The 22,083-nt window shown below is 40.7% G+C and overlaps 1 protein-coding gene and 1 pseudogene across 2 annotated transcripts; one reads left to right on the forward strand and one right to left on the reverse strand.

Annotated features, from left to right (window-relative positions):
- Window positions 1–15,114: 15,114 nt before the first annotated feature.
- LOC122353919 (growth arrest and DNA damage-inducible protein GADD45 beta-like) lies at window positions 15,115–16,581 on the reverse strand. Of its 2 annotated transcripts, none has more exons than XM_043251821.1 (4): window positions 16,421–16,581; window positions 16,230–16,331; window positions 15,921–16,140; window positions 15,115–15,839 (listed from the first exon to the last, which is right to left on the reverse strand). In XM_043251821.1, the coding sequence occupies exons 1-4, from the start codon at window positions 16,462–16,464 to the stop codon at window positions 15,726–15,728; spliced, it is 480 nt and encodes a 159-aa protein (XP_043107756.1). In that variant the 5' UTR covers window positions 16,465–16,581; the 3' UTR covers window positions 15,115–15,725. The 2 variants fall into 2 exon arrangements, with proteins under 2 accessions (XP_043107756.1, XP_043107757.1); XM_043251822.1 differs by having other exon boundaries at window positions 16,417–16,561.
- Window positions 16,582–20,522: 3,941 nt separating this feature from the next.
- LOC122353750 lies at window positions 20,523–21,524 on the forward strand (annotated as a pseudogene).
- The last annotated feature ends 559 nt before the right edge of the window (window positions 21,525–22,083 follow it).

Here is a 22,083-nt window from a genome sequence, read left to right on the forward strand (position 1 = left end):
AAGAAGAAAAATGCGAAACGAAAAGCATATTGCTTTCACAATTGCCATGAAGATGAAAGAAAGATACCTCGCGTTACATGGACCAGATGGAAAGAAGGTAAAAAAAAAAAAAAAAAAAAAAATATATATATATATATATATATATATATATATATATATATATATATATATATATATATATATATATATATATATATATATATATATATATATATATATCGATGGTATAAAATATACAACGTTATAAAATGTATGTAGAAAAAAATTAATTTGACAACAGGGTCAGAAATTAAAGGGTGCTTGAAGAATATTAATTTCATGAATGAAAATGGCCATTTCGCGCAATCCTGTTTAGATAATCAGATTGCTTTATTGGTTGTTTTTTGCAGCGTTGAACTTTATAACCAATCACAGTTCTGTTCACGTTTTGCGCTTGCAACAGGCCTTCATCAGAGACTGCAGGAAATGGTACTTCATCAGAGTTGCAGGTAAATAAGGAATTTGTCCCAGACTATGTTTGGGAATCAGAAAGGTTGTATATAATTTAGGTTTACGTTGTATTCTAGGTACATTATCCCTAAATGTGCAAAGACTATTCAGTACAGAGCATAATGCATTTTTGATGAGTTTAATTTAATTTAATTTATTCATTTATAAAGCACTGTTCATTTATCTGGTGTTTCTTTTTTTTTTTTTAGATGTGCATTTTTACTTTTGTGCAGCACTTTGGTCAACACTCCGTTGTTTTAAAAGTGCTTTATAAATGAATGAATTGAAATGAAATGAGTTTAAAAAAAAATATATAAACCTTTAAACTGTAACACATTTCTTTTGGTACACGCTTAGATTATGATCACTCCTATTTTGATTCTTTTCCATTTGTTACAGAATACTAACCATGCCGCTTCGGGTTCCTCAGATGACCATGTCACAGACATCAGCTGGCTGAACATCCTTGCATTTTCCTTGAAGCACAATGTAACAGGGGCTTTAATGGAGGACCTACTGAAGCTGTTAAGGTTATGTAGTGGGGATACTACAAGCATCCCACGTAGCAAGTACATGCTAGAGAAGGCATTTAAAGATTTTGTGGACAAATCACAATACCATCATTATTGTGGTGTTTGCAGCTCTTATATTGGCTTTTCAGCATCCAAGGACAGTGAATTAAAATGTCAGATTTGTTCCTCAATAAAAACTGTGAGACAAAAGTTTAGAGTTGGGCCAATTTTTTATTTGTATACCTTTGAGGGATCAACTTAAAGCTCTTTTGGAGAATGAACCTATTACAAACATTTACAATGAGCAAAACAAAGCTGGAATAACAGATATTTCCGATGGAAAGCTGTACAAATGTCTGAAATCAGTTAGTGATTCTTTCCTTTCCCTCTCGTTTAATTGTGATGGAGTGCCTGTGTTCCAGTCATCTAAATTCAGCATCTGGCCCTTACTATGCTCTGTTAATGAATTACCCCGAGAGGAAAGAGACAAAAATGTCATATTATGTGCCTTGTGGTTTGGGTCATCTAAACCACTGATGAATAGCTTCCTCAAACCTTTTGTGGAGGAATGCAAAAGTCTTGGACAAATGGGACTTCATGCTAGATATGATGGGGTGACTGCACTTGGAGTGCCAAAGATCAGGTCGGTGTCTGAAAATGATGTCAATGCATTGCATGCATTGCTAGATGTAACCCGGAGCTCTACTGGCAGGTATTATAACAGAATAGTGGTCAATGGAGAGGTCATTCACAGCCAAAATTACACAAAGACAAAGAAAAGGAACAACTCTGTTGTGATATTGAAAGATGGCAGTATTTTCAAAGTGTCATACTTTCTCTGTGTCAGTGATGACCAACATCACCTATATGCAGTTGGCAAATTTGGAAACTGTATAATGCAGAAGCTGGTTCGAGGATGTACTGTCAAAATATCATTGACCTTTATGAAGACTGTTCATTTTCCTACAGGGTTTGAAAGAGCAGTTGACAGCAATGACATTGTGAGACCATGTATTTACATTAATTGCGAAAAGGCTGGTCCTGTTGTTTGTGAACAAATCAGGACATATTACTGTAAATAAATGAAGTTGTGGCAAATATGTTTCTAGATCAGTGATTAAATGTGACAAAATATTAAACATTAAGAGGTTAAAATTATATAGAATATAGCATAAGAGAAACCATTTTTGTACAGTATGTGACATGAACAAGAATTACTTTTTTTTTTTTTTATGTTTGTAGGTAACAAAAATTACTTGTATAAGCTAAACTTAGTAATGCGAAAGAAGCTGTGTTAAAGAAATCGTCACAAAAAAAATGGTGATGATTTGAAAGAAAAATATTGATATGTGAAATATGCAGCTGAACCTTGTATAATACACTCTATTAAAAATTGTGTAATTTAAATGTGTGATTGTGTGTGTTTAAATGTTGTGTTTCATGTAAGGCTGAAAATCAATATACAGATTATGACTATAATTGTCTTGAATAGACATGGGGCTGTTCAAGATAAGATACTGTAAGATAATTGCAAGGGCGTGACTGAAGTAATTCCTTGTACTGATTAGTAATCAGCTTTATTGCCAGGTATGTTTAGACATAAAAGAAATCCGTTTTTGTGACAGAAGCCCCACTGTGCTTCTGTCACACAGAATAGCAGTGACATAATAAAAGAATAGGAATAGGACTAACAATAGAAATTGACCGTTTTAATTTATAGGTATGTTACAATTTTGTATATTATGTGTAAATTTGAAATCTAAATTAAGTATAAGTGTGTTGGATAAATAAATAATGTTGATTGTTCCACAATTGTCTGAGATGGATTGCCTGAGAAAATAAACTGTTGTTGTGTGGCCACTCTGGTGCTCTGTGCTCTGCAGCGTTTTATATGCCTCACAAGAGATGTGGCTGGCATTCATATTAAATTAGCATTCTTTCCCTATATTTTTACATCTTGGAAATATATAAGGATTCAGTCATATGCAGGACATATATAACATATATGATAGTAAATACAGAAATATTATGCATTTTATATATGTGATTTCTGCAACATATAAGTCCCTTACAATATTCTGTTGAAACATATAAGAATCACAGTGGTTTTTAACAAAACTTTTCCATATGGGCGGATCTCACAGCTCTTGCTATTTATGGTGCTACGCAGAGAAAGCGTTTCAAATCTCTTACTATTTAATTTATTAGCTTAGCATGCTAGTGCTAGTGTGTGTTTCAATAGCCTACATATCAAATTACCATAGCATTGCGAAGCATGCTATGCTATTCACCAGCATGTTGTGTTTATTAGAAAGACAAGCCATCAGTTTAGCAATATGCTGTTTTTATGTGCAACATACAATTTCTTTTACTGATATGTGTCTTATTTTTATCAGTGTGTCATGTCATTAGCTACTTCATTAGATTACCCTGCTGAAAAAACAGCATATGCTAGTTAGGTGTGTTCGGAAGCTGGTTTAAGCTGCTCCTTTGCAAGTTTACGCTGGTCATGTGTTGGCAAAGGACCATTAGCTTAGCAACATGCTATCATTCACTAGCATGTGTTACATTTATTAGAGTGGCAAGCAATTTGCTAACGAGTGTCATTAGTTTAGCAAAATGCTAATACCTTCCCACTGTTATGCTTATTAGGTTTTCGGTCATTACCCTAGAAACGTGTGAATGTTTTTCGCTAGCATGTGTTTTTAAGCTTATCTATATGCAACGTCATTAGCAAGAACATGCTTTTGTGTTTCCTATAATTATTTTGGCTTTATGTACTTTGTGGTGGCATGCGGGAACCTTTCAAATACCTCGCGAGGTTTTCTTTAGTTTAACATGCTGGCCTCAGCTACATATGCATCACATCCAACATAATATTGATTTTCATATTAGACGGTGTTAAATTACAGCATCGCCCTGCGCATGCCGTTCATGCACATTTAAGAAAAAAACAAAAAAATGCACACGTTAGCACACAGATCTGTAATTCATGCAGAATCGAAGCTGAGTAACATATTTACTGATTGAAGCAACGCTTTCTTTCCGTGACAGTCAGTGACAGTAAAATGTAAAACGTCAAGGCAAACATTTCTCCTGAAGTGACGCATGTTGTTGCAGGAGTAAATGTGCTGCAGGCTGTGAGAAAGCTGCTGTCTGCTGTCTGCAGGACCGAGTCATGGCTGATCTCTGACTTTCTGCTGAACACACAGTGACATCAGTGAGTGTGTGTGTGTGTGTGTGTGTGTGTGTGTGTGTGTGTGTGTGTGTGTGTGTGTGTGTGTGGTCAGCAGCAGGTGTGTTGGCAGAGCGACGCTGTTAAATGACAACAGCTGCATGTCTTCTTTAAAAATGGGAGGTACCAGATTTGGTCACACCTGGCTGTCCTGTTTCTAACTAAACAGTTACTCCATGACTTGACCTTTTCACCTCCCCACTTACCTAAACACAGTCATCACAGGATTATGCACAGTCCAAACTGTATTTCAGGGGGATAACCATTTCTGTGAATTTCAGCGTTCAGTCTGGTAAAGCTTGCCTTGCTCAAGAGTTTTTGCGTTTTATCTTTTTGGATTTAAAAGTTAATTTTAGTGAGGTGAGATATTTGAGTAGTTGATGCATAACCTGTCCACTGAGTATAGGGTACATAATTTATATTAAGTCCTCTATATGGTCACGTTTTTTATCTTTAACAGTCTTTTGATTACACTAGATTGATTTTTTTAGATTAAGGGTACTTTAGCACACCTAAGGACACATCATCTTACTAATAGTATTTCACTACATGTGTAGTTAAATATAGCCTGTATTAAATCCATAATAATAATAATAGTACTTTTTGCACATGTACCAATACTTATGCAATTAAAAAATATTTACTAAAATTTTTTTACATTTAAAAAATAAGAATATATATATATATATATATATATATATATATATATATATATATATATATATATATATATATATATATATATATATACATTTTAAAGAAATTTACAAATATTGTCCTCCATATATTTTTATATTCCCAAAAAAAACCATCCACATTACATTATTAACACATTTGAATGAATAATAAATAAAGTGTAAGATTGGAAATATATTTTATTTTATAAAGCTTGATGCTAAATATATTTTCCATTTCAAATATATGTTTAACTGAGCTTCTCTTTTTACAATATTTATTTAGCATGAACCTAAAATATATTTTGGCCAGGGGAAAAAAAAAGGTGACGTTAATTTCAACCCCAGAAGGCAAAATCGGCCAAATTATTGATCGCATGTATGCGAATATATCTTTGATATGTGTTTAGTCTAGTGTAGACACTCTGCAGATGTCTAGGGCACCTCTCTTTCTCAGTTCTGTTTTCTGTGTAAGTCAAGAGAAACTCTGATACTACAAAACTCATTTTAGGCACTTTCGGTCTGAAAGACGCATCATGTGTCAAGTTTTCTTAAAGTTCCCAGATTACTCGCTTCTTAGAGTTTCATTTGTCTTCGTCTTGAGTTTCAGTCGAGTTTAATTTAGAGACAACGACAACTTTCAACAACAACTGTCTTTATTAATTAGCCATGAACCAAACCAAGGTGAATCACAATGTTACGCAAAATGATTCGAAGAATATGAAAATCAGTCAAAAAGAAAATGGCGTAATTAACGAGGCAAAGAACCACAACGAAGCACTGCAAATGACCGAAACTGACAAACTATGCATCTAAAATCCTTGCTTGCATCCAAAGAAAATACATTTTCACTTAATTGTGTAATATGCATGTTTTTTCAACCGAGGATTTATATATGCAGAGCTGAGTAGATCACTATCAGTTGTAGTCTGTCACTGATTCCAAATTGCACGATTAGTTAACCTTTATAGGATAATCCTTAAAATATGGAACCTGACTAAATATAAAGAAACAGCTTTCATTGTGGTTCCTTGGTTCAGAGTTGTACGCCGGTGCTAATGTAGAAGTCCGGCGACATTTACGTGGGATGAGCGTTCAGGCACAGACGCGTATTTTTATATCGAAAACGAGGGGGAAGGGAGAAACTGTCTGGTCAAGCCTTCTGAGGAGCAGGCCAGATAGGCGTATTAGGGCGATCCGGGTTTAACCGGAGTCTGCGGACGAACAAAATGACTTAAATACGGAGCTTCCGGCCGCATTTCTAAGCTGAGAGAAGGCTTGTGTTGTCGCGGTTAGCACTCGTTTCCATTTCAAGCCTCTGTGCGAAGTTCGTTCAGTTCCAGGAGTTATTACTCGTATGATGATCGGGTGGAAGCGCTTTCTGTCCAGACACTTTTCCCAGCCCGTGGCACGAGTGAGTCATATAGGGATCTTTCTGAGCGACCATAAATAAGCCGATTAACATGTTTCCCAGTCGTAGCCGCTGTACGCAAACCTGTCTGGAATGTTCCGGCCTTAATGTTTTGCGCATTCCTTCTCACCTTACTGGGAGCCATTGGAAATGCTAAATATATCCTGAAAAATGGAGCAGGGATTCTGGTTTCTGGAGTTTCAGTTGTGGGACAATTGAACGAGTCGACTTTCCAGTGCTACTCTTCCATACCCCCATACAAACCATGCACACACACACACACACACACACACACACCACCCCTCCCGCCTTCTCTTTGTTGGTCAGAAAATAGGGCTAACAAGAGGGTGTGTGTGCATGGCAATGGGGTCGTTTCTATTTTTAGTGTCGGTAAGTTGCATTGAGTCAGCCCCGAGTTTGAGGTCGGGGGCTCAGTCTCTTTGATCATAATTATAACTCAGAAACTCTGGACACATAGCTACCAATTCAAGAGCAAAATATACAATGTCTTTGGGGCAATTTTGTCATCTTGGCAGTTTATAAGCCTATCCTGCATTTTGCGTTTCTCTACCGTGCATTTAGCTATGTAGATACTACAAGTTTGGAAAATACACGGAGCACATGAATCTAACTCTTCGGGTTTTGTTAGGCAGGGTGACACAAACTTACAAGACTTCGCGTCTGTGTTGTGGTGTGAGAAAGTTGGTTTGTTTTGTGTCCATAGCAGTACGCTTTCCATGGAAGTCTATGGGGCAAGGCATTACACCAATCTGACAAGAGTGCATTTTATAATTGTCTAAATGATGATTTAGCTCAGTTCAGTCTAAGAGCAAGTGCCCATTGAAAAAAAAGTTATAAAAAATTATATTTTTACTTTTAAACAGAAAAATGATGATTAGCTGCAGTTAGTTAATACGTAATAGAAAATATAATGCATATTTACAAAAAAATCATATTAAACAATATGCATTATGACTTTCTAAATTGTCTTTATTTAGATTAAATAAACTAAAGTAACTAAACTACAGTTTGTTTTTACCTCAAGTGAAAATTCTATATTACAGCTAATTTAGCTTTTATTTATGCTGAAGTTAAGTTGTTAAAAAAGCAAAAAAATTATATATATATATATATATATATATATATATATATATAGTAATTTATAAGATACATTAAGTAAAGAACTGATGTCAATTAAATGTATTTAAAAAAATGTATGCAATTTATTTAAAATTTGCTTTGTATGCATTTCTTTGTCTTTGAGAAGAAAACTATGAAAAATGCAACTTATTAGTGTAAGTTATGTGCACCACGGCTACGTTCGCCATATGCATAAGCATACCAGACATTCATCTTCAGTCCAATTTTCCACTCACTGAAGTTGTAGTCAAGATTAGGTGATTAACGGTTAGTCTCAAATCCAGCGGGAAAACCTCTGCGGCATTAATAAAAGCGGTTAACAGAAACTGTCCCTGTATCCTCCCTTCACAAAGACCCGTTTCTGCAGTTTGGCTTAAGTCACCACACCCTGCACCTCCCACTGTCTCTCGCTCTCTCTCTCACCCCGTCTCACAGCCCACCCAACCCCTCCAACCACCTACCCGCCGCGGCTGGGGCCCGGGACGGGTGAAGTTCAAATGAGCTGCACTTAAAGAGTCCTTTCAACTCTGGGGGTCAGTCAGACCTGTTGGCGTGAGTGTAAAACCCGCTCTGAACCCGTCCACATGAAGGCTTTGTGTCATTAAAGGCTTCCTGCCGCTTTTGCACGTACCTTTCAATTAACTGCCACCTCAAACAAAGACGCATGCACATGGGGCCAAACAATGGATTCTCTTGTGTTACCGAAAGCCTGAGGTGAAATTCCACTGTTGGTAAATTTGAGTAAGCCTCGGCAGAGCATGGAGGACACCTGAAGTGCGCAACGTTTGCGTCGTTTACATGAAAGGCATGCTGTGCTTGGAAAGACTCTAAGAATTGCATGAAAAAACAGCGTACAGGCTTATTAGCGTGAAGCGGATATTTTGCGTGTTGCTGTGTTTGTCAGCTTGTGCACAGTTCATATTATAGCAATACTGCAACCCCATACTAAAATAAATGCATGCATGTAAAGCGTTAAAAATAGACTTTTTGCAAACCATGACATGTACACTTCTCTAGCAAACACTTGTTGCTTGTTGCGGCGGTATAGTGCATGTGCTTGTTATCTTTGTCGGTATGAACAAAGCTCATGACTCAACTCAAACTACAGCAAAAACTTACATGCAATGAAATACAGCATGCAAGTACAGCATATAATATCATCACTTACACTTACTTACAAACAGTCAAAACCTCCAACGATTACCAGAGGAAATGCACAAATGCATTAAAAACAGCATGCAATGTATTGCTAGGTATAAAGAGTATAGCGCATCCATTGTTTTCTTTGCCAGAACAAAGCTTATGACTTTGAAATACATAAAGCTGAAACCATAGCAGTACTACAGCTCTTATTAAAGGAAATGTATGCATGTGCTGCGTAAAAATAATCACCGTGCAAGCTTGGACAAAGGACAAAATGGAGAAAGTCCATCACTTACAAAAAACTCCAACTATTTTAATGCTGCAGCTGTTTACCTAAAGAAATGAATGCATGCAAATTAACTAAAGGCATGAGGAGAGTGGTTCCTGTGTTATTTGTCACGAAGGATGACCTGCTTTATGACAATATCGCAAATACTTGGCGAAAATGTATGGAAAACGCCGTGCAAGCTCGTTGAGATGCCTGAAGAGTAAAGTGCATTTATCAATCAGCGTGGACGACTCTCATCGCTTGGAAAGCTAAAAATTATAGCAATGCCGCAACAACTTACTAAATGAAATGCAGGCATGCACGGCATGTGGGATAATTAGGCAGTGAAGAGTGTATTGTGTTTTTTTGTCAGCATTAATAAAGCCTATCAGTTGGAAATGCTTAAAAGCTCGAAATTATACCGCAACCTCATATTGAATATTTAAAGCAGAGTTAAGTGTGAAGCTATAAAAGTCAATGAAATTACCAGCAGAGAGCCCTGCCATGTTGTGCTTGTTAAGCCTTTGAATAAAATCTCCACCAGGAGAAAAAAAAATTGCCCTTGATCTCCCCACTGCAAAGGACTTTAAACAGAACACAATCATTTTTTCGCCCATAAGACTAAACGAGGCCACCCATGATCCAGGCTTTATTTAATTGCTACCATGATATCGCTTCTCTGATTCACACTTGCTAAAAACGTAGCCGACTGTAACAGTTGAACGAACGGCTCTGACTGAACCAGATCGTACAGTCCTGATGCACGCAGCTCTGGATTACATCTGATTTCATTTCTTATCTGCGTAAATGTCTCCGCTGGAAGCAATTTCCTTTGTGAAAGTGATCTAGAAAAGGCTATTTCAAACTGTACGAGTTACGCAACACGTGTCCTCCTCGTGCATTCACTGCGGATGGTCTACGGAGGAGGTCGTGGCTCGTGTGCCAGAATGTCAGGCGTCTGCCGGCGCGTCTCGATTGAAACCGACGCGCTTACTTTTCATCGGTGTCCGTGCAAAAGAACAAAGATTACAGCAGGCCAGAATCACAAAGCACTGAGTCAACAGAAATAGAGCAAAATTAGAACAGCAACGTCTCTATATGTCTTTTATATGTATATTTCTAGATGTCGGTCACCTCTGCTGTGCCTAACAGGGCTCTTTATATGTGTATGCTTACATATACAATAGTCATATTAATCACATACGCATTTATCTCTCTCTCTGCAATACATATGCAATATGATAAACATCATGCAATTATGAGATGATATATCATGCAATTTTGAAATGCATAAATGCATATGCTTTAGAAAAACATGCTCATGCACAGAAAAATGGTGTAGAATACAATTACCTGTTGCACAATTAATCAAAGCAATGGCGAGTAGCATTGAATTAAGCACTTGAATACTGAAATAGCGTGTTTTGTAAAATGCAGGTGATGCTAACTCTACTATGCTATTACTCTACCATGCATGTCTGATGGTTACAATGGTTCTTTTTTTTTGTTGCATGAAATGCAACTGAACACAAAGATTTTGTTTCTAATATTTGCCAGATGCGCTTTAAAAGGTAGTTCCTTTTCCTTTCATTGGACACCCGTCTTTGTCGCAGACCCTGATACATGAGGTCGGCATCATAGGTGTGGTTTTATTTAATTAAAGACTGGTTTCAGTGGGAATTACTGACATATGCGTTCATTTGGTGAGTGTGCGGTGTAGTAGATGGACTTGTTGGTTGGAGTTCGGGCTAAACTGGGTGGTGGGGGGGCTTAAAACAAGCCTATAATTATGGCTAAGATGCACGGCAGCTCGTTCCCAACCGTCCAGCGCTGCACACAATTTACAAAAGAGAGTCTCTGTGGCGCTCTCAATCACGGCTAAGATGTTTCAGGCCGAGTCAGCAGAACCACAGGAGGGCGAGAGAATCCGTCTTGGGTTTTTTTTTACATCCATTACAGAATCAAGAAGCCCCTTATTTTATCTACAAGGCCGCCACTCCCTGAGATGTAAATATAGCCCTGTTGTGCTAAAAATACTCCTTTCTATTAATAGCCCTGCCGTCTGAACCGAATACTGTCAGCGACTTTAAATCAGCCGGGGCTTTTGCCAAGTGAAAGAAAAGGCTCTCTGTTTCTGTTCTCTCACACGCTTTCTGGCTTGACGTCAGCGCTCGCCGGCACTTTCGACTCCAGTCACCAGTCTCGTTGGGGCAGATTTAGTCTTTCGCTGCCATTGTGCTGCGGCGTGACGCCTCTATGGCTGAGCTCAGTCTGCAGAGGAACGCACAGCTAGCTATTGTCCGGTCAGCTGCGATGGGAGTGTGCCGTACAATAGCACGTATTCTTAAAGCTCACCCACTCTCTGTTTCCTCCACAGCTGAAATGAAGAGAAACGCCACTCACCCCGATCCCTGCAGCAGTCCAGTTCACTCCATCACCCGGGCACGGGCTTCACGGAAAGCGCGCACATTATTAAACGCTGCATGCGTATATTTTATAGAGCGCATTGCATACACAATGGTAATTCCAAATCATTTACATACATTTTTTTTTTTTTTTTTTTAATCATGACAGATTGATTAAAATGCAAAAAGCTAAATATTTTTAAGAATACTAAAAGTTCACTTAAAAATTACAAAAATGGTCTGTTTTTGATCATTGTATTTGTGTTGTTTTTAATAATAATATGTTGTTGTTGTTTTGTAAGTTTTACTTCTCTGAATTAAAAAAATATATATATTTTTGTGATCAAATACATGGATTAACATGGAAAATTGTCCTGAATTTTAAAAATGAAGAGGAAAACTAGATACATTAGTATAATATTACTACTATAATATTTTATTGAAAAATATCTTCTAATATATATATATATATATATATATATATATATATATATATATATATATATATATATATATATATATATATATATATATATATATATATATATATATATATACACACATATACATATAATATGATAATATTTTTTACATTAAAACTAAATTATTTTTAAATACATTTTTGCGATTTATTGTGTAGTCATTTCTGTTTACATGATGGTTACACCACCTGACATGAATTAAAACGTCGCTAAATCAAAACAATATTTTCATACACACTATTTTTTCCCCATATCGGACACCCTTATTTGCAATGACATTGTTACAGTGACGATACAATCATTTCCTTTATAGCTTTTAGCAATATCCTTCTCCTTTGTAAGCTGGCGAGCCACAGAGCCCCTTTCTCCGAAAACACCGTCCACATCTGCTGTAACCTAGTAATCGGTAGCTTTAATTAAGCATGAGCAATGTGTTTATAGTGGCGAGATAAAATGCTGATTAAAGACTTATACGGCGCAATGAAAACGAGCGCATTCACGAGCTGCAGTTTTACTGTCTATTTAATTTGGTCTGCTCCGCAGGATGGGTCATAAACTTGGCCAGAATCACGTCTTGGCTGCTCGTTCGGGGTGGAGGTGGAAAGAAGCGCCACCGCCCGCCCGAACGTACCTGACGACCTCGGAGACCGGAGTCAAACAGAAACAGACTGGGTGGCATACAGTCATTACAGAGCACACAGATCAAGGCTTTACAGGAAAGGAAAGTTTCACCAGCGGCCCAGAGTTTCTGCCTATGAGTGCTTTTAAAAACACTGAAGCGATTTTTAGAGTCAGCTTGCGTATGAGTGTTTATTACTGCGCACCTCTCTCTGTTGCTCACGCTTTTTAAAAGAATTTGGATTTTACAGTAACAGTGATCAGTGCTTCTGCTTCTTTAAAAGGTGTATTCAGGTCAGTTCTGCAATATGCACTGGTGACCTGGTTTTGCGTGACTTTATAGAATATTGACATATGTTATATAGCCTAATTAAAATGTAATTTTCCCCATTTTTTTGCTGTCGTGAATTGTTTAACTATTGCTCAACTCCTTTGATTGCTGGGTTCGTGTTTGCCTCGACCTCGGCGTCACGTCACGTTTCATGAACACAATCGGAAGCATTTACGTTAGAATAATATATAGCCATATTATTGCACTAGAAAGCGCTGATATTTCCGCACTTTCTAGAATATAACATTTTGGATTTTCCGTGCTGCTGAGATGATCGGTGACCACAAACACGCTGGAAAGTTTGGGGAATGGCATTTGCGTATAAATGATTCGCTCCTAAAACATATCTATTTATAGAAAAAAAGTTCTACAGAAGTGAAAAGTCTGCCAATAATTACTCCCCCTCGTGCTTTTCCAAAACCGTAAGACCCTTGTGCCTCTTTGGAACACAAAAGAGATATTGCTGATGAAATCTGAGCGCTTTCTGACCCTTTACAGCCGGCAAGTGTCTTAAAACGAAGATCGGGATCCAGAAAGGTGCCAAGAACCCTGACCAGACAAAGCAGTCAGTGTGACCAAGTTAGGAGAATACTTTTTGTGCACAAAAGACTAAAATAGCTTCATTCAGCAGTTTTTCTCCTCCACGTCGTTTGAAGAGTACCACGACGCATTTGACCTGCTCATAAACAGCACATGCATAACGTGCTTCTGGTGTGGAGCATGCATTATAATGGCCCCAGAGTTACGCAGAGATTTATTTTTGCCACTTTTTGCGAAAAGTATCCTCATAGCTGCACACAAATTACGGTTATACCGCTGATTTCACGTGTTCTGGATCTTAAATGTGGTAGAGCCTTCATGGAGAATCAGAGAGCTCTCAGTTCATTAGAATATGAATATAGTTTCACGTGTATACATGCAATATCCTATCCTGATCAATTACAATACACTAAATGCCCCTCATAGTCCGGGTTCAGGAGCGTTATGGCATGTCATCAGCATTAAAACCACTGTTTTATCATCTCACGCTAGACTCTTCCCCGGGATCACGATAAGACATAAAAAACCTGCATGATTCATTCTCGTACCTCGTGGGAAACGGCGAGCGCGTTCACGCTGCACATCTATGGAAACACAGCCACTGTTTCCGCATTCCTCACATACCGGGCACGACTCAGCCGGTGAGCCGTTAGGAGACGCCTGACCAAACAGACATGTATAATGCGATACTTTAAACACCGAGAACTCGCTTAAAACTCGATAAAATGAAAGGAAATCGCGCTGGTGTTGAGCAGAAGCGACATACTCGGCGCTTTCAGATTTGCCCTTAAATGGTCAATGACGTTTCCGGGGTTCCGATGCGTAATCAGAAACCTGCTACGTCAGACGCACAGTCAGCTCAGGAATGCCCGGAAAAAAAAAACGCTTGATGTCTTTCATCTCTAATTCTGGAAACCCTATTCCTCTTTTTCTATTAATAAAAATCTATCTTTAATCGTTATTATCTAGTTCACGCTGATAGCGTATAATACTAGCATTTTTATTTTTATTTTTTGCTTCGGATTGGCAGCGAACAGAGCTCAGAGAATATCGCAAGGTGTGTGTGTGAGTCGTATTGCATCTAAATAACAGGATGAAATAAATAATAGCAACTGCGCAGAGTTCACAGCGCTGACCTGAACAGCAACTGGATGGAGCTGGAAAAACAAAGCTTACAGAAGTGTGCCAGAGTGTTACTAAAGGATAGCGGTGCTTCGGTGCTTAAAGCTTTGTCCTAGTGACCCAGACCAAGCCGTGAAAGGATGAAGCATGATTTTAGCATCACCCTTCGAGAAAACACAATCCCAGTCCTCCCAGTGGGGCCTTTGCTGGTGTAATATCACAAGTTATCTGCTAAACAATCATTCAAGAGGCCTGCGATATGACACCTGCATTATAAAAGCCGTTTTATATGGATCATCTATTCCCTGGAGGTTACGCAAGCCTGGATGGTGTCTTTTTATGGAGGAGGAAAGCTTGCCAAAGTAGACGGAAGCGGACATGAATTACTTGGAAAGTCTGCATTCCTGTCAGTGCGATTTCATAATTAACTGTATCGGTAAGGATATGACGCTGATTCTAGGACAAGAGGATATGAAGACTATCCTTTGGTAAACTGCTGATTTGTTTGCACGCCACTTAGGGCTCTTGTATCTTGTATCTCTTAGCATTTCCACCATGCATTCACACCTCAGCCGGGTAATTCCCCTCTCACTCATAGGGCCCAAGACTTTTAGGACGATTAGCAGGAAATGTTTGGTTATTTCAAACCTTGACCGAAGCGAGGGAGTCTGCAGCATCGCCTGGTCACCCTTTATAGAGCAGTCCACCACCCCATCCCCCAAAGCAAAAACCATAAGACAGATGTACAATTCTCAGTCAATAATTTATTGAAACAACATCGCATTTGACAAAAAGCAGCAATGCATATATTAAGTCTTTTTAAATTACCGCAAATAACTTACACCAATTCATAGTATGCATTTCTCAACTCAACAGAAGTCATTTTTTTCTTGTTCCACAGACACAGTGCAGTCTAACAGAAGCGATTGCGGTCCTTTTATAGCGGGTTCAGTCACTATATTGTCGCTATAGTCCGGCACGTACACGCATCGTTCAGTCGGCGTTCGCAAAATGTTCGATAGTGACGCACGCTCGTCCCTTTCCAACCCGTTGCGCGCCCACGCCGCCCGCGCGCAGGTTCTCCGCGAGCGCGCGCGCGCCGACGGGCGGCCTTTCGCAGTTCGTGTTCCCACAGCTTGTTCCTCCGCTACCCCCCGCGGAGGTCACGACAAGCTGGAATGTACCGGTCCCGTGCGCGCACGGTCCCAAAGCTCCACTTCTCTCTCTCGCAGCCCCTTCTCGTGACGCAGCGGTCACCGGCGGCTGGCGCGGAGCCCCTTTTTTTTTCCTCCTTTTCATTCGCGGGGAATGACTCGTTCATCCTTTCGTTGCATCGAAAAAGCACCGCGGTCCGTTCAGCGTTCCTGCAGGGACAGATAGGGGATCCACTGGTTTTTGCAGCGGCTTTCTTCGCAGTAGTTGCCCACGTCTTTCAGCGCCTGGCATTTGAGCGGCTGGCACTGGGGGTTCTGCGAAAACACGAAATGCACGGTAAGTCGGTGTCGCGCGCTATCGAGACGCTCGGTCAGGTGACGGGACTGTATACTTACGGTGACTATTATGCAGTGGAAATCCCTCGGCTCGTTGTTGTCCACGGTGGCGGGCTCCCCGAGCACCTGTGCGAGGCGTCTCAGCCCGGACACCCGCAGGATGTTGATGTCGTTGTCGCAGCAGAACGCCTGAAGGAGCGTGAAGTGAATCTGCAGGGCAATGTCGTCCTGGTCCTCCTCGTCGGTGGCCAGAACGCACAGTACGACACAATCCGGGTCTCTGTAGATCAAGAGAACGGCAATTAGCGTCCTGTCTGTTGGGACAAACCAATGCAACGGCATGCGTAAAAGTCATAAGTATATACTCACACATTCATTAGTTTTGCAGACTCATAAACGCCGACGGTGAGACAGTCCTGTCTCTGCGCTGCTGCCAGCAGCTCTTCCAATGCTTGGCTCACGGTGTCCATTCTGTAAAAAAACACGCGGGGTATGGTAAGAGACAGTCGGATGGCGAGGTTGCGTACAATGAATGCGTACGCATGCAATGAAGAACTTACTTTTTATCAGTGATGTTGCATCCAACGACTTCTTCCAGGGTCATTTTGCTTCAAATAATAGTAATCCACAAGTCTCCGGAAGAGCTCGGAAATATTAAAATCCAGTCAAAGCGCGCTGGCCAAAGTATAATCCAAATGTCGCTCGGTAGTATTCCTTCGCTCGCGACGCCGCGGCTGAGAAGTTGTTTCTGCCGACTTTCAGCGAAACCGTCGCTTTTATACCGCTTTCGGGTGGGTGTGGCTTGTCGCGTCGCTCGCCCTTCTCATTGGCCGGATATATTCCACAAGCGTCTCGCTCTCGCCCTGCCATTGGTGATGGGGGGAACTCCTGCTTAGACCCCACGTGGGCCGATTCGGGGAATATTTGGCCGAACGGCGAGTACAACGTGCACCCAGCAGCTTTCAATTTGTTTGTACCCTGTCCGATGGAATTTCCTCATGGAAATGATGGAGTTTCCTGATGCTTTCGATGCGCATGTCTAAAACTTTCGCATCATGTACAAAACTAAATAAGTAAATAAAGCCGAAACTTTAAGCGGTGCTCGTTCGCATTCGGCGTTGAATCGCATGGGAAATAAACAGCGATCGCATCGTGTTTCTGACTAATGCACGGCCGCGTTCTGAAATTGGCCGAAACTTGCATTGACTCGTGACTCCGATTCTCGTGCACGGTCAAGATGATGCATTGAAATCGACGGCATCTATCTCTTGCAGAAGTCGCCGCTGTTTCGCTCTGCAGAGGCTCTAGAAGGCCGTAGAGTTTCTGTCTCCTTGTTACCTGGAACTTTCATCACCCAGGCTGTTCCAGTTCCACCGGCTAATTATAGACGGTACAGTCACAGGATCAGAGCTGTTGATGTTGTCATGGGACCTTGTTGTGCTTGAGTTACGAAACCCGTCTGCATAAACACGGGTCAGCGTCTTAAGGAACTGAATTGTTTTCTTCGATTTACTTTCCTCGATAAAAACGCCTGCCCAACTACAACTTAGACATGCCTTGCGTTTAAAGTGCGTTTTAAAAGAATCGCAAATTGCTTTTAAAATAAGTCACATAATCAATAACTTGCATCATTAATCTCCAACCCTACGCTGCAAGTCTCAAACCCAATTGAACCAGTTCTAACGCGCCACCTGCCGTCAAACGCGCATAAGAAGACTTGCAAGTAAATATAATTTTGATATAAGCTGCAATATGATATAAATGACAACTATGCTATTTAAAATGTTGAAATCGATCAAGTGTGCCGTTACGAAGCCCGAGCTAAAGCGTTTGGTGCACCAGCAAAAACATCTATCAGCGACCGCCACCTGTTGGTGAGGATATGTCACGGCAGTGTTATCGTAAAATGACACATCCGTGCATTTCTGGGTAAAATGATTAAACGCTTGTAAAAGTTTTGCATTTTTAACCTTTTCGTGCCCCACGGTGATATAATCGTCCATTCATTTAATTTTGCGCATCGCTCAACCGCTCATAAATCGATACCTGAGCGCAGAAACAGTTTTTACATTGTGGCTTGCGTTAACTGCTTGCATCTTTGTCTTATTTCAAGCGCACCTCGCTTCGTGCACGCATCTTGTTTCGTGCTTGTGGAAAAAATCGCGAAAATGCTCATCGGTATTCATCAGCGCACAGCTCTGATTCGGTCGCTTGCATCTACAAAGGCAACAGTTACTCTAATTACAATGTGAGCACACGTTATCCAGAGCGTGTTTATTGGCCGCGGTAGCGTTAGGTAATTAGCGGGACTGCGGATCGCCTGGTCGTCCTCTCGTACGTGAGGAAAAACTAGTCGTTGACACGAGGTAACAGCCCTAATATACAGGAAGCCTGGTAGGGGGTCGGCTGCGGCCTGCACTACCGTCTCACGGATCCCCGTGGTACCCATTCATTTGGAATACACTTTTTGCCCTTAATCTTGACACCTCATCCCTCACACCAGTACACACGCACGTCGGGTCAAAGGCACGTTTGCATAAAGTCTACAAGGTCTCCAAAAGCCCACGGCTTACAAAGTAATGCACGCCCATTAAACGTTTATTAAGGTCTTGGGAAAAGAGGCTACGTGCAGAAGTCGTGCACGTGACATGCAGCGAAGCGTGAATATATAATTTGTAAAAGTGGCATTGGTTTTAATTTAATCTTTCATTTTAAATCGAAATATTCCTAAACGCGTTAGCTATCTATGCGAAACGTCTAATTGCCAGATGCATGTAAAGTAGCGTTTGTGCGTAAAGCCTGTCGTAAAATATTTTTTGATCACGATTGTGTTTTTAAGTTACAAAATTAAATTAGCCTACTTTCACTATAGAAGAACGGACCTTATCATCTATTATCAACTGTTTACGCTGTAGAAATTAATCTCGCATATGCACTTTTTGTTTTCCTAGTAAGAAAACTCGAAAGAGAAGCGGAGCGGTTCAGCGATGACTCACACGGACGCCTCTTATTGGCCACTGCGTTTATAAACTCAACAGAGTCGCGTGTGATTGGTTATAATCCAATCACAATTCGCCCTAAAATCTAAGGAGGCGCGTGCTTCTGGCTAAGTGCGATTGGATAATTGAGCGTGAATAACATGGCTAGGTGATTTCTATTTGTGAGTGGTTACAACAAAAATATTTTTTATTGACATTAATTTATGCCCCCAAACGTCACTTTGCGTTCAGCGCATGCGCATGTAGCCTGTTTATTTATACTATAGTTTGTATGTATAAAATGCGTTTTAAAAAGCTAAAGATTAAAAAATAATAATTAATTTATGCTTGGAGCATGCAGCACGACGTCGCCAGTAGACCTCGTTTTCGGTGGTGACGTAAAGACGTATAAATCAGTATTTTAAAAAGCATCACCTGTCTCAGGTGATGTGTGGCGCTATTCGGGGGAACGTCAGGTAGGCCGTTTAACAGCTAATTAGCACACACTTTTAACGTTTAGTTTCGTCGGTGTGAGTAAGAACAGAAAATGTGCCAACAGCATGTCCTCACCCGGTTTTACTGACATCTTTCATTGCGAAGACACTCAGCAGTCAAAGGGCGCCGCTCTCATACATTGATGATGGGCTAAACGATAGTTTGGATGGGTACGTTCATGGATGTTTTTTACAAATATATCGAAATAACTAGCTTCTACATTTTAATGCAAAAAATCACTCAGGGGTAGCTTTTTAAACAGACAGTACGCCAATTCAAGTGTTTGTTTTTATGTCATATTAAACTACTTTTTTTTATTTTATTTAGGAGTTCAACTGGGCTGACTGATGTCTTCGAGGAGGATTTCTGTGAGGTGATCTCTGGATTCCTCCCAATGATGATTTGACGCACAAAATTGCTGCCCAGCTGGAGGAACTACCTTTCTGACCAGAATCTGGCAGATGATGCTTTTCTCCTCAAACATGTTCAAAAGAAACAAGATGAGGTTACGTCAGTTTAAAGCTGCTGACGTCTTTCAAGAAGAGTGAGATCAAATAACCAACAACATCTTGATCTGATGTTGAAGTAAACTGTTGGATATCCAAATTTTTTGAATATGATTTGACAGAAATATTAAACAGGTTATACTTTGTACACTTCTTCATACATATTTTTTTCTCTTATATATTTCTTACATGTTGTTTCCTATTCCTTTTATCTCCTTATTATTTTTTTATTTTTCCTTTAAGTTTTTGACGGCTATAAAAAGCGGTTGTTGTAAAAAGCATTTCACTGCATGTATGTAGAAAAATATATATATATATATATATATATATATTTTATTTTAATTAACTTGACATACTATTAAATGACCAAACTGCTGAAGTACTCAGTTTAGTAACTTCATAATTCGCTAATAATCTCACAATTCACGCTATATATCAAAACTCATCACAAGTAGCTTTTCATATAGACTGGAGACAATAGATCCTAATATATAGATGCATGTGCAAATAAAATACCATTAAGGTAACTTAACTTAACTAAATATGTAACCTAAAACATACTTAATTAGAAAAAATGTACACCGTGAATAAGATGATTGTTCTGCAGCCATGACATTTACCAGTTAACCATTTCTTATAGCTAACATTAAAATGACTGGTGTTTTCATAGATTAAGGATCTGACGTGACTGGCGCACCACGCTTGCGGCTGCAAGAAGTCTCCGCAGCTGGAAGTGAGCGAGATGGCGACCAAAGTGCGGCGAAGGACCCGGTACCGACTGGCTCCTGTGCATTCCCACGAGCAAGCTGCTTCTGGCCTGGAACTTCCTAGGCGAGCGCGGGGCCGGTCAAAGACGAGCGTAAACGGCTCGCGGCGTGGAGCAGCTAGGCATCATGGAAGCGCGCGTGCGCGTGTTCTCTCCTCACGGCACCATCTCATCTCTCCGCATCCCTGCGGCCGGAAAAGAGATCCTCACGGAGTTGAGCGCTACACTAAGAAGCACCTGGAGCTGGGGCGTAAAGCGTGTGCTGTGGTGGAGTCACGAGTATCTGGAGGCGCGCGCGCAGGGCCTCCGAAGCCCTGAAGCGGAAGAGCAGCAGCAGGGAGGAAGGGCGTCTGCGTGGTCCTGCTGGGAAGCGCGGCACCGTAAGCGGGATGGAGTCAGGGGTCTAGCGGAGGAAGAGTCCGAAGAAGGCGTCGACGGCGAGAGTTGAAAAAGCGAACAGGAAGTCCAGGCGCTTCCTGTATTCTCTGGAGGATTCGGCTGTTTGCAGCTCTTCGAGTCCGACTTAGCCCCTGCGCGCCCGGCCCATCCGCGCAGTCTCTCCGTCCTCAAGCCCTCTCACGGCAGCCCCTCGCCGTCCGCGAGTGCTCGCCTTTCCGCTCGGACCGTGCAGAATCCCTGGGCAGTCCGTGGAGAAGCCCTCTCCTGCCTCGTAAGCTTTTTCCCTTGCGGTCACGTGACCTCTCCTCTGGCCGCCCATCCGTTCAGCAGCTGCGCCCGCCGGAGCTGGTTCGTGCACTCCTCCGGCAGACACAAGGGCTCGGTGAGCTCTCCCAAGGCGACTTCGGTCTTCGCCGGCAGCCCCTGGGTCCAGAGAGCGCCAAGCACGCCGCCCAGGTCATTCCCAGCCCGAGATGGGCGACTCCGCGGCACCCGTTCAGGCGAGCGTCTCGATCGTTAAGCCAGCCTGTCGGCCCAGCCAGACCAGAGGCTTTCATAACTGCATCGGTCGAGGAAGGTGCTGCTACCACACTGAAGAAGGTGCACTACAAGGTCTTTTTCCTCACTCGGTCTGTATGAGGCGGTGCAACAGAAGTACTTTTAAAGCAACGTGATTTCCTGTTAGTGAAAATGGAAATAATGTAAAAGAAAAAAAAGTAATTATTGAAATAAAGATGAATTTGTACTCTAATTTTAGCGAATGCAGCGTTATTTGAATTACGCCCTGCATAGCCCTTTTGGTAGCATCACAATTAGTTTATAGATAGTTGTGTTATTAATAATCCTTATCTATCAGTTTGACCGAATGAGCTACAAAATGACTTTATTAATGCATGTTTACCGGGATGTTTCTAAAGCATCTGTTAAAAGATGGAAATATTACCATTTAATGTTCTGGTTAAGTGAACATTTTTGATTTAATGCAACCTTATAACCTGTTGTGGTTCACCATTGACTTCCATAGGAGAAAAAAAAAAAAGATTAGATTCAACGGTTGTTCAAAAGTGACCCAAAACAAC

Source organism: Puntigrus tetrazona, chromosome 11, assembly GCF_018831695.1.
Source record: "Puntigrus tetrazona isolate hp1 chromosome 11, ASM1883169v1, whole genome shotgun sequence".
Classification (NCBI taxonomy): Eukaryota; Metazoa; Chordata; class Actinopteri; order Cypriniformes; family Cyprinidae; genus Puntigrus; species Puntigrus tetrazona.

Coding starts and splice junctions, on each gene's coding strand:
- LOC122353919 (XM_043251821.1), bottom strand. CDS start 16,464: ATGACCCTGGAAGAAGTCGTTGGATGCAACATCACTGATAAAAA. Junction 16,332..16,420: donor TGCAACATCACTGATAAAAA/GTAAGTTCTTCA, acceptor GTTTTTTTACAG/AATGGACACCGTGAGCCAAG. Junction 16,141..16,229: donor TCTGCAAAACTAATGAATGT/GTGAGTATATAC, acceptor CTTGATCTACAG/AGACCCGGATTGTGTCGTAC.